This window comes from Theropithecus gelada, chromosome 19 (assembly GCF_003255815.1).
Source record: "Theropithecus gelada isolate Dixy chromosome 19, Tgel_1.0, whole genome shotgun sequence".
NCBI classification, from domain to species: domain Eukaryota; kingdom Metazoa; phylum Chordata; class Mammalia; order Primates; family Cercopithecidae; genus Theropithecus; species Theropithecus gelada.
In genome coordinates this window covers 28,262,585-28,276,650 of record NC_037687.1, presented here as the reverse complement: position 1 = coordinate 28,276,650, position 14,066 = coordinate 28,262,585, and the positions used below count along the sequence as shown (strand labels likewise).

Below are 14,066 nucleotides of genomic sequence, written 5' to 3'. Positions count from 1 at the left end.
TGTAATTCGGGGTGAAGTATGCTAGACGTGGAGGCACATTGGGCCCCTAGGAACCCAACTGGGGGACCTGACCTGGCCCAGCCCATGGGTCAGAGATTTCCCAGGGAGATGACTGCCATGTTGAGTGTTGGAACACAAATATCAGTGAGGTGGGTGAGAAGGGCTTTTATCCACAATGTTTGCAGAACACTCAGGACACTCATTCTCTCTTGTGTCCCCAGTCTCAGCAGGGACACAGGAGAGAATGAGGCCAGAAGCTGTGGTTCTGGTGTGAGACAGAGACAAGCCACAGAGAATCGAAACTTAGTGTGGCGATGAACAGCCTGGGTCTAGAGTCAGATTAATTTTTTTTCAATTATATTTTTTTGAGACAGAGTCTTGCTCTGTTGCCCAGGCTTGCACCATCACACCTGGCTAATTTTTGTATTTTTAGTAGAGACGGGGTTTCACCATGTTGTCTAGACTGGTCTTGAACTCCTGACCTCAAGTGATCCGCCCATCTCAGCCTCCCAAAGTGCTGTGATTACAAGCGTGAGCCACAGCGCCTGGCCTAATTTTTTGTTAAAAAAATTGTGTTCCATTCCTCTGGCTTTCTGACAGCATGTGATTTCATATGCTCACTCTCACCTTTGCCAGCTAGATCTTGGGTGAGTTCCTTCCTGTTTTTGAGTTTCAGTTGCCTCTTCTGCAGATCAAAATAGTAACGGCATCATGTAGGGGTTAAGGGCATGGGTCTGGGTCCCAGGGCCCTGGGTCAAATCCCACTGGACCCATTCCTGGCTCTAGGAGGACCTCAGATAGGCAACTACTCCCTGAGCCTCAGTTTCTTTCTCTATCAGGTGGAATTAGTGATACCTATATTCTGGTTGTCTGTTCTGGCATAACAAACCACCCCAAAACTTGGTGGCTTAAAACAACACTTATTATGCTCTTAAGTCTGGAATCTGGGCAGGGCTCAGCAGGGACAGCTTGTCTCTCCTTGGTGCAGGATCAGTTCAGGTGCCTCAAATGGGGCCGGGGGTTGACTTCCAAGAAGGCTCACCCACATGGCCAGCAAGCTGGCTGGGGCTGCTGACCAGGGGCCATGATTCCCCTCCATGGGACTGCTGAGTTTCCTCCCAGTGTGGCGGCTGGGTTCCATGAGGGAGTGTCCTATGATACAGAAAGTGGCATATGCCGGCCTAGATGCAGACCCTGGCACAGGGTCACTTCCACGTCTTGGTCCAGCAGTCACAAAGCCTACTGAGATCCAAGGAGTGGGGAGATAGACCCCACATCTTAACAGGAGGATCCTCAAATGTGCAGCCCTCTTTAAGCTACATAATCTATGGAGCTTTGAAAGGTTAATTTACGTAGCACCCCCATAACCACACCTGCTATGCAAAAAATGCTAGATATATATTATTACCAGTGTTAGTCCGGGCACGGTGGCTCACGCCTGTAATCTCAGTACTTTGGGAAGCCAAGGTGGGTGGATCACTTGAGGTCAGGAACTCATGATAAGCCTGGCCAACATGGTGAAACCCCATCTCTACTAAAAATAACAAAAATTAGCCGGGTGTGGTGGTGCGTGCCTGTACTCCCAGCTGCTCCAGAGGCTGAGATGGGAGAATCACTCGAACTCGGGAGATGGAGCCTCTGCAGTGAGCTGGGTGACAGAACGAGACTCCGTCTCAAAAAATACATATATTACCAGTATTATTACTGGTGAGAACTGGGCCAAGGTAAGCTTAGAGGACTGGGAGCTGGGCAGAGGCCCTAAGCTCAGCATGGGATGGTGGGAAAAGCTATCAGAAGGAGTCAACGGTCTGACCATCCTGTTCCCAAGTCCAGCTTCTCCCTCTGGCTGTGCAACCTCCTGCAGGTCCCTTGACCTCTCTGAGCCTAAGTCCCCTGACCTGCAAAGTGAGTATAATGACACTCAGCTCATAGCGTGTTTAGAAGGGTTCAGCCTGATAACGCATAGGAAACATTTAGCATAGTTCCTGGCTCAAACTAAGTGGTAATTACTATGGTTCTTAATAAGGTGAGACCTGAAGGACAAGTTGTGGTTTAGCCAGGCTGGAGGGAGGTGGAGAGTGTGAGAGCATTCCAGGTAGAGGACTGGGAGGTGAGATGGGCGGGCAGGATGTTCAAGTGCTGGAGTGGCGAGGTGTGCATGGGTTTGCTGTGAAGCTTGGATGTCTCCAGAGGGCGCTGGGGAGCCAGGGGAGGGCTGTGAGCAGGGGAAGGCAGGTTGGGCTCTGGGTGTAGAAGGACCCTGGCAGGGAGTGGAGGAGACTGGGCAGAGGAGGGAGACGGGGCAGGAAGAGAAGACAGCGCCTGGCCAGTGAGAACTAGGGTGAGGAGGGTTGGACTCAGATTGACAGTGGTGACGGGGAGGGAGGAGGTTGGGAATGTTTCCCAGCATTTGCGAAGATGGTGAAGCCATCCCGGAGGTGTGAGGAAGTTTGGGTTAGAGGAAAGATTCTGAGTTTAGCGGGACACAGGCCATGTGAGGGCCTCGGGGATGCGGAAATGCAGCTCTGGTCTCAGGATAGAGGCCCTGGCAGGAGATAGCACCTGGAGACTTGGTTCTGAGAGAGCCGTGGGAGGGTTTGGAGCAGAGGAGGAGCAGGGTCAGGTGTATCTGAGGCTGCAGGCAAGACAGAGTGGAAGGGGCCAGGAGGCTGGGGAGGAGAAAGCCTGTTCTGAAGCTGTGGCCATCAGAGGTGGGGCTCTCAGAAAGGTCACCTCACCCTCCTCCAGGAAGTCTTCCTGGCTTTGTCCCACAAACTTGCTACCACATTTTTAGCTGGGAATGTTTTCTCCATCTGCCCCCTGGGGATGGGGAGTGCAGGGATCAGGCTGGGCCTCCCTGCAGATGGGACCAGCTGATGAAGAGAGTGGGGTGGGGTGGGCAGCTCAGCCACCACATCGGGGTTGGGGATCCTGGCCCCTCCCGCTGGGTCTGGCTCCCTTCCCCTCCCAGGAAGCTAAGCTACCAGTCCTGTTGGACTCGTCTGACCCAGGAGGGATGGGTGCAGTCCTGGGTCTCTCTCCAGTGTCCTTTCAGTGAGGCCAGCACCATGGACACCCCACAGGCTCTGCCACTCTTCCTACTCCTGGGTAAGTTCCCTGCTCAGTCCCCTCCCCTCCAGTCCCCCTGAGCAGCCTCCCCCAACGCTTTCCCCTCTTCTCTGCAGCCTCCTTGGTAGGGGTCCTCACCCTCAGAGCCTCTTCTGGACTTCAGCAAACCAACTTCTCCTCTGCCTTCTCTTCGGACTCAAAGAGCTCTTCCCAGGGGCTGGGTGCAGAAGTTCCCTCCATCAAACCTCCCAGCTGGAAATTTCCAGATCAGTCCCTGGATTCAAAAGGCTCTGCTGGAATCTCTGATTCCAGCCGGTTTCCTGAGGCCCTGAGTTCCAACAACATGTCTGGGTCCTTCTGGTCAAATGTTTCTGCTGAGGGCCAACATTTGAGCCCGGTTTCCTCCTCTGAAACCCCTGGTTCTGAAGTATTTCCTGATATTTCGGAACCTCAAGTTCCTGCCAAAGACCCCAAGCCTTCCTTCTCTGTTAAGACCCCAGCTTCAAACATTTCTACTCAAGTCTCCAACACCAAACTCTCTGTTGAGGCCCCAGATTCGAAATTCTCCCCTGATGACATGGATCTTCAACTTTCTGCCCAGAGCCCTGAATCCGAATTTTCTGCAGAGACCCACTCAGCTGCAAGCTTCCCCCAGCAGCTGGGGGGCCCACTGGCTGTGCTGGTGGGAACTACCATCCGGCTCCCCCTGGTCCCAGTCCCCAGCCCTGGGCCCCCCACCCCTCTGGTGGTCTGGCGCCGGGGCTCTAAGGTGCTGGCAACTGGAGGCCTGGGGCCAGGGGCACCTCTGATCAGCCTGGACCCTGCTCACCGAGACCGCCTGCGATTTGACCAGGCCGGGGGGGTTCTGGAGCTTGCCTCAGCCCAGCTGGATGATGCAGGGGTCTACACAGCTGAGGTCATCCGGGCAGGGGTCTCCCGGCAGACTCGCGAGTTCACGGTGGGTGTGTATGGTAAGTGCGCCCTGGCATCCGGAGTGCAGGCGGCCAGGCTTTGGGCAAGTCACGGTGCTGTGGGATCCCTGGATGGCAGAAGAGGGCTTCTGGGTTGAGGAAGGGAGGAAAAGAGCTAGAGGTCAAGGCAGGGGTGTTTGAGCAACGTTGGACTTGGGATGGAGACTCCGGGGGGCCTGGACTCCCAGGTCTGAGGGAGGAGGAGGAGGCTGGGAGCCTCTTCTGTCGAACTCCTGGGTCCCGGAGAGGAGGGATCTGGGGGCTCAAACTCATGGGTTTATGAGAGGAGAGGGGTGCGGGCCGGGACTCCAGGGGCTTAGAGGGAGCAGCGGCTGGGGCTCCCTCTAAGGGGACCAAAGATGGGCTCCAGGACTGTGTCCTGAGCCCGTTCTCCCTCTCCCAGAGCCCCTACCCCAGCTGTCGGTTCAGCCCAAGGCTCCAGAGACAGAGGAGGGGGCGGCCGAGCTCCGGCTGCGCTGCCTAGGGTGGGGACCCGGTCGCGGGGAGCTGAGCTGGAGCAGGGACGGACGCGCCCTGGAGACGTCGGAATCCGAGGGAGCCAAGCCGCCCCGGATCCGCTCAGAGGGCAACCAGCTGCTCATCGTGCGCCCTGTGCGCAGCGACCACGCCCGGTACACTTGCCGCGTCCGCAGCCCCTTCGGCCGCAGGGAGGCTGCCGCCGACGTCACCGTCTTCTGTGAGTGTGGGGGTACCTCGGGACGGGGACAGGGGGTCCTTGGGGAGAAGGGGGCTGGGGAACCAGTCTCCGGGAGTCCTAGCGGAGTCCCAGGTGACCCTGACACTCGCAGTCCCGACCCCTCCTCCCTCCAGACGGCCCGGACCCGCCGATCATCACGGTCTCCTCGGACCGCGACGCCACGCCTGCCCGCTTTGTCACCGCGGGCAGCAATGTGACCTTGCGCTGCGCTGCCGCCTCGCGGCCGCCCGCCGACATCGCGTGGAGCCTGGCGGACCCGGCCGAGGCCGCGGTGCCCGCGGGGCCGCGCCTCCTGCTGCCCGCGGTCGGGCCGGGCCACGCAGGCACCTACGCCTGCCTGGCAGCGAACCCGCGCACCAGCCGCCGCCGCCGCTCGCTGCTCAACCTCACTGTGGCGGGTGAGAGGCCGGGGCGGGAGTGGGGAAATGCCTGGGAGAGGGGCGGGGCCAGAACAGGGGCGGGGCTAGATGAAAGGGGCGGGGCCAGCAAGGAGGCGCAGCATACCGGTGGGTGGGGCAGGGCCAGCGGGAGGGCGGGGTCACCAAGAAGGAGCCGGGATACCTGTGGTGGGCGGGGCCAGCGAGGAGGGGCGGAGATACCTAGGATAAGGGGCGGGGCCAGGGAGGAGGAGCACGATACCGGAGGGGGGCGGGGCCAGCGGGAAAGCTGGATCACCAAGAAGGAGCTGGTATACCCGTGGTGGGGCGGGGCCAGCGCGGAGGGGCTGGGATACCTAGGATAAGAGGCGGAGCCAGAAAGAGGACAAGGGAAGGAGCCAAATGGAGTGGCAGGGCTGACCAGGACTGACGAGCCGGCCCAGCACTGAGAAGGCGGACATTCCGGGGCATGGAACACTCTCAACAAAGTCGACAGCGGAGTTAAATGGCAAAGAGTGGGAGTTAGAAAGGGAAAGAACTAAGTTGCTTGGGCGGGTAAGTGGGATCAGCAAACGGAGAAGGTACCTGGGAAGGGGGTGGAGTCACCAGGGAAAGGGGCGAGGTCATTTGGAAAGCGGGCAGAATTATCTTAGAAAGGGGATGGGGTCCGCAAGGAAGAGCGGAGATATCTGGGAAAAGGCGAGGCTTCTCGGAGGGCAATCCAGGAGGGGGCGAAGTAACCTGGCAGAAGTGGTGGAGCTGGAAAGGAAGGGGATGAGTTACGTTTGGGAAGAGAAATATCATTGTGTGAAGATGCAGTTTTCTTTTTTTTTTTTTTATTTTTATTTTTTTTATTTTTTTATTTATTTATTTTTTTTTTTTTTTGAGACGGAGTCTCGCTCTGTCGCCCGGGCTGGAGTGCAGTGGCCGGATCTCAGCTCACTGCAAGCTCCGCCTCCCGGGTTTACGCCATTCTCCTGCCTCAGCCTCCCAAGTAACTGGGACTACAGGCGCCCGCCATCTCGCCCGGCTAGTTTTTTGTATTTTTTAGTAGAGACGGGGTTTCACCGTGTTCGCCAGGATGGTCTCGATCTTCTGACCTCGTGATCCACCCGTCTCGGCCTCCCAAAGTGCTGGGATTACAGGCTTGAGCCACCGCGCCCGGCCAAGATGCAGTTTTCTTAAGAAAGCTGGGCAGTCATCAGGGCTGCCGGCTACCCACTTAGCGGGGAAGTTGGGAACGGGACCTCAGGAAAAGTGGGGAGTGTGAGCGCCTATGGGGCGGGGCTAGGGAAGAAGAGAGTTACTGCGCAGAGAGGCGGGGCTGGAGAAGAAATGAGAGAGGGACTACGTCTTCATTCTCTGCCTTCTCTCCGCAGACCTGCCCCCCGGGGCCCCACAGTGCTCAGTTGAAGGGGGTCCCGGGGACCGCAGCCTCCGCTTCCACTGCTCGTGGCCCGGCGGGGTCCCTGCCGCCTCCCTGCAGTTCCAGGGTCTCCCCGAAGGCATCCGCGCGGGGCCAGTGTCCTCTGTGCTGCTGGCTGCCGTCCCCGCCCACCCCCGGCTCAGCGGCGTCCCCATCACCTGCCTTGCTCGCCACCTGGTGGCCACGCGTACCTGCATAGTCACGCCGGGTGAGACGGCGCGGGGCTTTTTTGCTGTTTCTCAGGAGGAGGGAGACTTTTTCTTTGGTCCTTCGAAAATTCTGAAGGGGTTTGGGGTACGTCCTTAGTCCAAGAAAGAGGCAGGACTTCACTGTCTTCAAACGAGAAAAGGGACAAAGATTTCCCTATACCTCATGGTGAGGGCGTGCAGGGATGGGGGTATTTTTTGGACACAGGAAGAAGGCCATCACTTTCCCACGTGTTCAGTGAGATAAAGCAGTGATGTTTTAAAGAGTAACGAGGTCGGGCGCAGTAATCGCAGCACTTTGGTAGTTGGGGGCGGAAGGATTGCTTGGGCCTAGAAGTTCAAGACCAGCCTGGGCAGTGTGGCAAGACCCAGTCTTACAATTATTATTGCTACATAATAATAATTATTATTATTCTAATAAAGAATGAATAGCTGAGAATAATGAGTTTCCCAGTACAGGGCCTGCTCCTATGGTATGTGTTCAATAAGTGTTTGATGAGGAAATCAGATAATAAATGAATGAATGAATGAATGAATGAGCGAATGAGTGAGTAAACTGGCAGTTCTTTCCCAGGTGGCCAAAGCGCTGGGGCTTACCACCATCTGATTTAAAGTAGGGCATAGGACCTGTTCTTTGAATCCAAGGTAAGGTCTCGACTTTCTTAACTGGGCTTCTCCCACCTGCAGAGGCCCCCCGAGAGGTGCTGCTGCATCCGCTGGTGGCAGAGACACGGTTGGGGGAGGCAGAGGTGGCACTGGAGGCCTCTGGTTGTCCCCCACCCTCACGGGCATCCTGGGCCCGGGAAGGGCGGCCCCTGGCTCCAGGAGGCGGGAGTCGCCTGCGGCTCAGTCAAGATGGGCGGAAGCTCCACATCGGCAACTTCAGCCTGGATTCGGACCTGGGAAATTACTCCGTGTTGTGCAGTGGGGCGTTGGGAGCTGGCGGTGACCAGATCACTCTCATTGGTGAGCCACATTATTTCAGAAAGCCCGGAAGTCCAGGCCCCCAGCCCCTCCAGCCCTCAGATCCGGAAGTTCAGGCCCCAGACCTCTCCTTCCTCAGACCTAGGATCCAGGCCCCCAGCCCCTCCTCCCTGGAGTCCAGACCCCAGCCCCTCCTCCCTCAGACCCAGGAGTCCAGACCCAGCCCCTCCTGCTTCAGACCCTGGAGTCCAGGCCCCAGCCCCTCCTCCCTCAGACCCAGGAGTCCAGACCCAGCCCCTCCTGGTTCAGACCCTGGAGTCCAGGCCCCAGCCCCTCCTCCCTCAGACCCAGGAGTCCAGGTCACCAGTCCCTCCTCCCTCAGACCCAGGAGTCCAGGCCCCAGCCCCTCCTCCCTCAGACCCAAGGGTCCAGCCCCAGCCCCTCTTCCCTCAGACCCATGAGTCCAGGTCACCAGCCACTTCCACCCTCAGATCCAGGAGTCCAGGCCCCCAGCCCCCTCCTCCCTCAGACCCAGGAGCCCAGTCCCCTAGCCCCCTTCCCTCTCCCCTCTGGCACCCAAGAATCCAGCCTCTCCTACATCCCTCTAGGACCCTCCATATCCTCGTGGAGGCTTCAGAGAGCCAGAGATGCAGCCGTGCTGACTTGGGATGTGGAGCGCGGGGCCCTAATCAGCAGTTTTGAGATCCAGGCATGGCCAGATGGGCCTGATCTGGGCAGGACTTCCACCTACAAGGACTGGGTCTCCCTGCTCATCCTGGGGCCTCAGGAGCGGTCAGCTGTGGTGCCCCTTCCACCTCGGAACCCAGGGATCTGGACCTTTCGGATCCTGCCCATCCTGGGGGGCCAGCCAGGGACTCCATCACAAAGCCGGGTCTACCAGGCCGGTGAGTTGGGGCTGTCCGAGTAGACCTTCTCAGTCTGTTGTGCCAGATCCTCCCTCTCTCCCTGTTTTAGTGTCCTGGGACCTGCCCTAACAAAGTACCATGAACTGCATGGCTTGAAACAACAGGAATTTCTTCTCTCACAGATCTGGAGGTCAGAAGTCTAAAATCAAGGTGTTGAGACGGTCCTACTCCCTCTGGGACCCTGTGTAGAATCCTCCTTTGTCTCTTCCTAGCTCCTGGTGGTGGCTGTTTCATCCTTGGCATTCCTTGGCTTGCAGCTGTGTCACTCCAACCTCTGCCTCTGTGTGTCTCTGTCCTCTTCTTCTTCTTCTTCTTTTTTTTTTTTTTGAGATGGAGTTTCGCTCTTGTTGCCCAGGCTGGAGTGCAATGGTATGATCTCAGCTCGCTACAACCTCCACCTCCGGGATTCAAGTGATTCTCCTGCCTCAGCCTCCTGGGTAGCTAGGATTACAGGCATGTGTCACGACGCCCAGCTAATTTTTGTATTATTAGTAGAGATGGGTTTCACCACATTGGTCAGGCTGACCTCAAACTCCCGACCTCAGGTGACCCACACACCTTGGCCTCCCAAAGTGCTAGGATTAGAGGCGTGAGCCACGGCACCTGGCTTCTGTCCTCTTCTTTTAAGGACACCAGTTATATTGGATTAGGGTTCACCTAATGACCTCATATTGACTTGGTTACATCTTCAGAGAACTTATTCCAAAATAAAGTCATACTCACAGGAACAGGGGCTAGGACTTCAATATATGTTTTTCTTTTGGGGTGGGCACAATTCAGTTGATAACATTCTTCCATTGGAGTGTCTCAGGATTTAGTCCTCACTCCCCAAAGTGATCATGTTCACGCTCATGGCCTTCAATAACATTAATACTCAGATGACTCCCAAATGTCCTATCCTGGACCCTGACTTCTCTCTTAAAAAGGATGCTCCCTACTTAAGATCTTCACTTTTTTTTGGCGGGGTGGGGTGGTGGGACAGAGTAGAGCACAGTGGCATGATCTCAGCTCACTGGAATCTCCACCTCCTGGGTTCAAGTGATTCTCCTACCTCAGCGTCCCAAGTAGCTGGGATTACAGGTGTGAGCCACCATGCCCAGCTAACTTTTTTTGAATTTTTAGTAGAGACAGGGTTTTGCCATGTTGGCCAGGCTGGTCTTGAGCTCCTGACCTCAAGCGATCTGCCTGCCTCGGTCTCCCAACGTGCTGGGATTACAGGTGTGAGCCACTGAGCCCAGCCAAGATCTTCACTTTGGATGTCCAATTAGCATCCCAAATGTCATATGCCCAAAACAGATCTTTTGATGTTTTCCCTCAAAACTGCATCCCCCAACCCTCCAGTCTTCCCCATACTCATAAATGTCACTACTTATAGGCCGCATCACCCCTGACATCCTAATTGCCAGCAAGTTCGGTCCATTTTCCGTCTAAAATATTTTCCGTCTTCACCCCAAGGCTCTGGTCACACACAGCATCCCATCTTGCCTGGACTGCAACAGCTGTTTATTTGGTATCTTTATACTCCCTCTTGCTCTCAGATAATGCATTCTCCATGTAGAAGCCAGAGTCATGCAAATCAGATCATGAGGCTGCCCTACATAAAAGCCTTCCATTAATTTCTGCGGGACCCCTTTAGGATCTGGTTCCTGGAAACCTTTTCTATTTCACCCTCCACCTCCAGCTCTCTCCTTCCATATCCTCCACCCACGCTGGCCTTTGTTGAACAGAGAAAACTCTTTCCTAGTTCTGGACCTTTGCATTTTCTGTTCCCTCCTCTTGGAATACCCTTTCCCGGGTTTAGTATGACTGCCTCTGGTCTTTATTCTTCAAGTCTCTGTTCAAATGTTACTTCCTCAGGGACCTAACTCACCACTGTTTCTAAATGTCACATCCCTTCCCATTATTCCTTTTTTGTTTTTTCTTTGTTTGTTTTCTTTTTTTGAGACAAGGCCTCACTTTGTTGCCCAGGCTGGAGTACAGTGGCACGATCTGGGCTCACTGCAGCCTCAACCTCCCCAGACTCAGGTGATCTTCTTACCTCAGTCTCCTGAGTAGCTGGGGCTACAGGCCCAGCCACCGCACCTGACTAGTTTTTCTATGTTTTGTAGAGACAGGGTCTCGCCATGTTGGCCAGGCTGGTCTCCAACTCCTGGACTCAAGTGATTGCCCACCTTGACCTCCCAAGGTGTTGGGAATCACAGGTGTGAGCCACCACACCTGACCCTCATTATCTCTATCACGTAACTTTTTCTTTCTCGGGACAATCTGTGATTATGTTATGTGTTGCTCATTTATTTCTGACTTCTCTCCTAGAATTAAGCCCACAAGGGTAGGTATCTTTCCTGTTTGGCCCACCAGCGAATCCTCACTACCTGTCCGAGAGCCAGGCACACCGTAGTAACTGTTAAATGAGTTGAGAGTGCTGGGGTCCCACATTCCTGGGTTCTGGGAGGGGAGGGACAGTGGGGGCTGGACTCCTGGGTCCCAGCACAAAGTTAGGGGGCTTAGGAAACTTGGGTCCAACCTTAGTTCCTGTTCCCCTTCTCTTTCTTCTCTTTGTCTCTTCCAGGCCCCACGTTGAGCCACGGGGCCATCGCCGGCATCGTCCTGGGCTCCCTACTGGGCCTGGCGCTGCTAGCCGTCCTTCTCCTCCTTTGCATCTGCTGCCTGTGCCGCTTTCGTGGTGAGCAAGGGGACTGGGGAAGGGGCAAACATGGCCAAGTGGGAGGGACCCTAGAAAGAAGCCGGTGGAAGACCTGACTGAGCCAATCAGCACCATCATAGGTCATCCATCCTGTCAATCAGCATAAGGCTCCGCCTCTCAGACCAGCTTCCCTTGCTATTGGCTGGGTTGGCATGTTGGGGCAACTAATCAGGTGTTCCTGCTTCTCATCCTCCTCTCAATCAGGAAAGACTCCTGAGAAAAAGAAGCATCCTTCTACCTTGGTCCCCGTGGCCACCCCCTCAGAAAAGAAGATGCACAGTGTGACCCCAGTGGAGATTTCATGGCCTCTGGACCTCAAAGTCCCGCTGGAGGACCACAGCTCAACTAGGGCCTACCAAGTGAGTGTGGGTGCCCTCTTTTCCTCCTGGAATTGGGGCGGAACTTCTTGTATTATAGTCAGGGAGATGAGAGGGTCTCCATTATCTAACTCCAGTTTTACTTGTTAGTTTACAGTCTGTATAACTTTATCCTTTTTAAAAATGCATCAAAGTTGGACAGAGCTTCCCGCCTAACTTTGATGTATATTAAAATTAGAGTGAAAGAGTGAATTCCAGTTTCTCTTACAAAGGAGGATGAGATAGGATCTTTCTTTTTTTTTTTGAGACAGAGTCTCACTCTGTTGTCTAGGCTGGAGTGCAGTGGCGCCATCTCGACTCACTGCAGCCTCCGCCTCCTGGGTTCAAGAGATTTTCCTGCCTCAGCCACCTGAGTAGCTGGGATTACAGGCACAAGCCACCATGCCTGACTAATTTTTGTATTTTTAGTAGAGACAGGGTTTCACCATGTTAGGCAGGCTGGTCCCAAACTCCTGACCTCAAGTGATCCGCCCACCTCAGCCTCCCAAAGTCCTGGGATTACAGGCATGAGCCACTATGCCTGGCCCCTCCTTTTTTCTTTTCCATAAAAGTTAGGCAAGACCCATTTTTCTCTATGAAGTGGGGTGGAGTTTCCTCATTTCCCCATAAAAGAGGGGTTGTTGTGACCGGGCGTGGTAGCTCATGCCTGTAATCCCAGCACTTCGGGACATTGAGGAGAAAAAATCGCCTGAGCCCAGGAGTTCGATACCAGCTTGGGCAACATAGGGATACCCCATCTCTACAAAAAATTTTAAAATTAGTCTGGCATAGCGGCATGTGCCTGTAGTCCCAGCTACTAGGGAGGCTGAAGTGGGAGGATTGCTTGGGCCTGGGAGGTCGAGGCTTCAGTGAGCTCTAGCCTGGATGCACTCCAGCCTGCAGTCCAGCCTGGATGACAGAGCGAGACCCGGTTTAAAAAAAAAAACAAAACTGGGTTGGGTTGTTGGCTGTCTTCACTCCACCGATAGCCAGACATTTTTTTTTTCCCCTCTCCAAATGGAGGGTTCCCAGATAATCTCTAAAAAGTTCAAGCAAGAGCTGGAAAAAGTTCGGTGGGTGAGTCATGTTACATCCAGGGTACTACTGAGTTCTCCCCGCACCCCACCTCTCTCTTCCAGGCCACAGACCCCAGTCCAGTCGTCTCTGTAGACGAAAGCTCAAAGACTGTTCGGACAGCCACACAGGTGTGATCAGAGCCAGTGGCCTGCCCTGCACAGGGCATTTTTGGCCAGAACTTCCTATTTCACTCCAGCAGCAGGCAGGGCCTATGACTGAGGGTTGGACCCTGAAAGTGGGACTTTCTGTCTCCCTCTCTTGCTGCAGAAGAAGAGTCTTCCCGTATTTGTGCAAGTAAGGGGATGTGACTTCTTGGCTGGGAAACTCCTGCTGATAGAACTGTGTGGTTTGCACAGCCTCCAAGCCTCTGCAGCAGACAAGCAGGGCTTGCTGTGTTGCTCTGAGCTAGAGAGGGAGCCTGGCCATGCTCTCTGAAAAGGTCCCCCTACATTCACTTTGCCACCTGTAGGCCACACCCCATGCAGCTCCCAGCATCTTCATCTTCAGACAGATCAGATCATGTCCCTCTTCTCTTTAAACCCTTCTAGGGCCTGTGCATTTCCCTTCAGATATTATCCACACTCCTCGTCGTGACCTTCAAAAACCTTGTGGTCTGGCCTCTGTTGGCCTCCCTGACCTCCCCTCCCAATTGTTTCTCTGCCCCCTGACTCCAGTATCACAGACTGTCTCTCAGCCACAATTTATTTTGCCCCTAGAGTTTGCTCTGCTTGTAGCACTTCTTTTTCCCGTATGTCATTCATTTCTCAAGTCTAAGAGTAACAATTGCCATCTTAGACAACCATTCCCCTACCCCTCCCTTAGTCTTGGGTTAAGTCCCAGAATCCTTGAATTTGCCGTTTCTGATACATAAATATGTAATTACTTGTGTGGCCTGAGACTCTATGTCTAAACTAAGGGCTTTACGAAAGCAGAGACCACATCATTATCTCAGCACTTAACCCAGAGCCTGGCACGCAGCAGGCAATCAATAAATACTTGTTGACTGATCCGATGTTTTGGTGCCGGTGAAGAGCTGGGCTTGCCGCTGCTGTCTTCAGCATAAGTCTTGCTTTTTCAGCTGGGTTTCTAATTGAGAATTTAGAGAGTGCATTGGTGAGGATTCTTTTGACTGCAAGTAACAAAATAAAATGGTGGCAGGAAATATGAAGGTGGCTGGTTTCAGGCTGGCTTAGCAGCTCAGTGATGCCATTGAAACATGGGCCCTTTGCATCCATCTGCTCTGCCACCCTCAGTGGGTTGGCACATTGACACTAAGCATGTTGCTTCATGTAGCAAGATGGTTGCTGCAGCT

General features: G+C 54.6%; 1 protein-coding gene across 1 annotated transcript; it reads left to right on the top strand.

The window, feature by feature from the left end:
* The first annotated feature begins 3,068 nt into the window (after positions 1 to 3,068).
* VSIG10L (V-set and immunoglobulin domain containing 10 like) lies at positions 3,069 to 13,911 on the top strand. The gene is made up of 10 exons (XM_025367868.1): positions 3,069 to 3,108; positions 3,186 to 4,040; positions 4,444 to 4,737; positions 4,872 to 5,156; positions 6,515 to 6,769; positions 7,455 to 7,733; positions 8,300 to 8,596; positions 11,187 to 11,300; positions 11,526 to 11,680; positions 12,817 to 13,911. The coding sequence occupies exons 1-10, from the start codon at positions 3,069 to 3,071 to the stop codon at positions 12,886 to 12,888; spliced, it is 2,646 nt and encodes an 881-aa protein (XP_025223653.1). The 3' UTR covers positions 12,889 to 13,911.
* Positions 13,912 to 14,066: the final 155 nt, after the last annotated feature.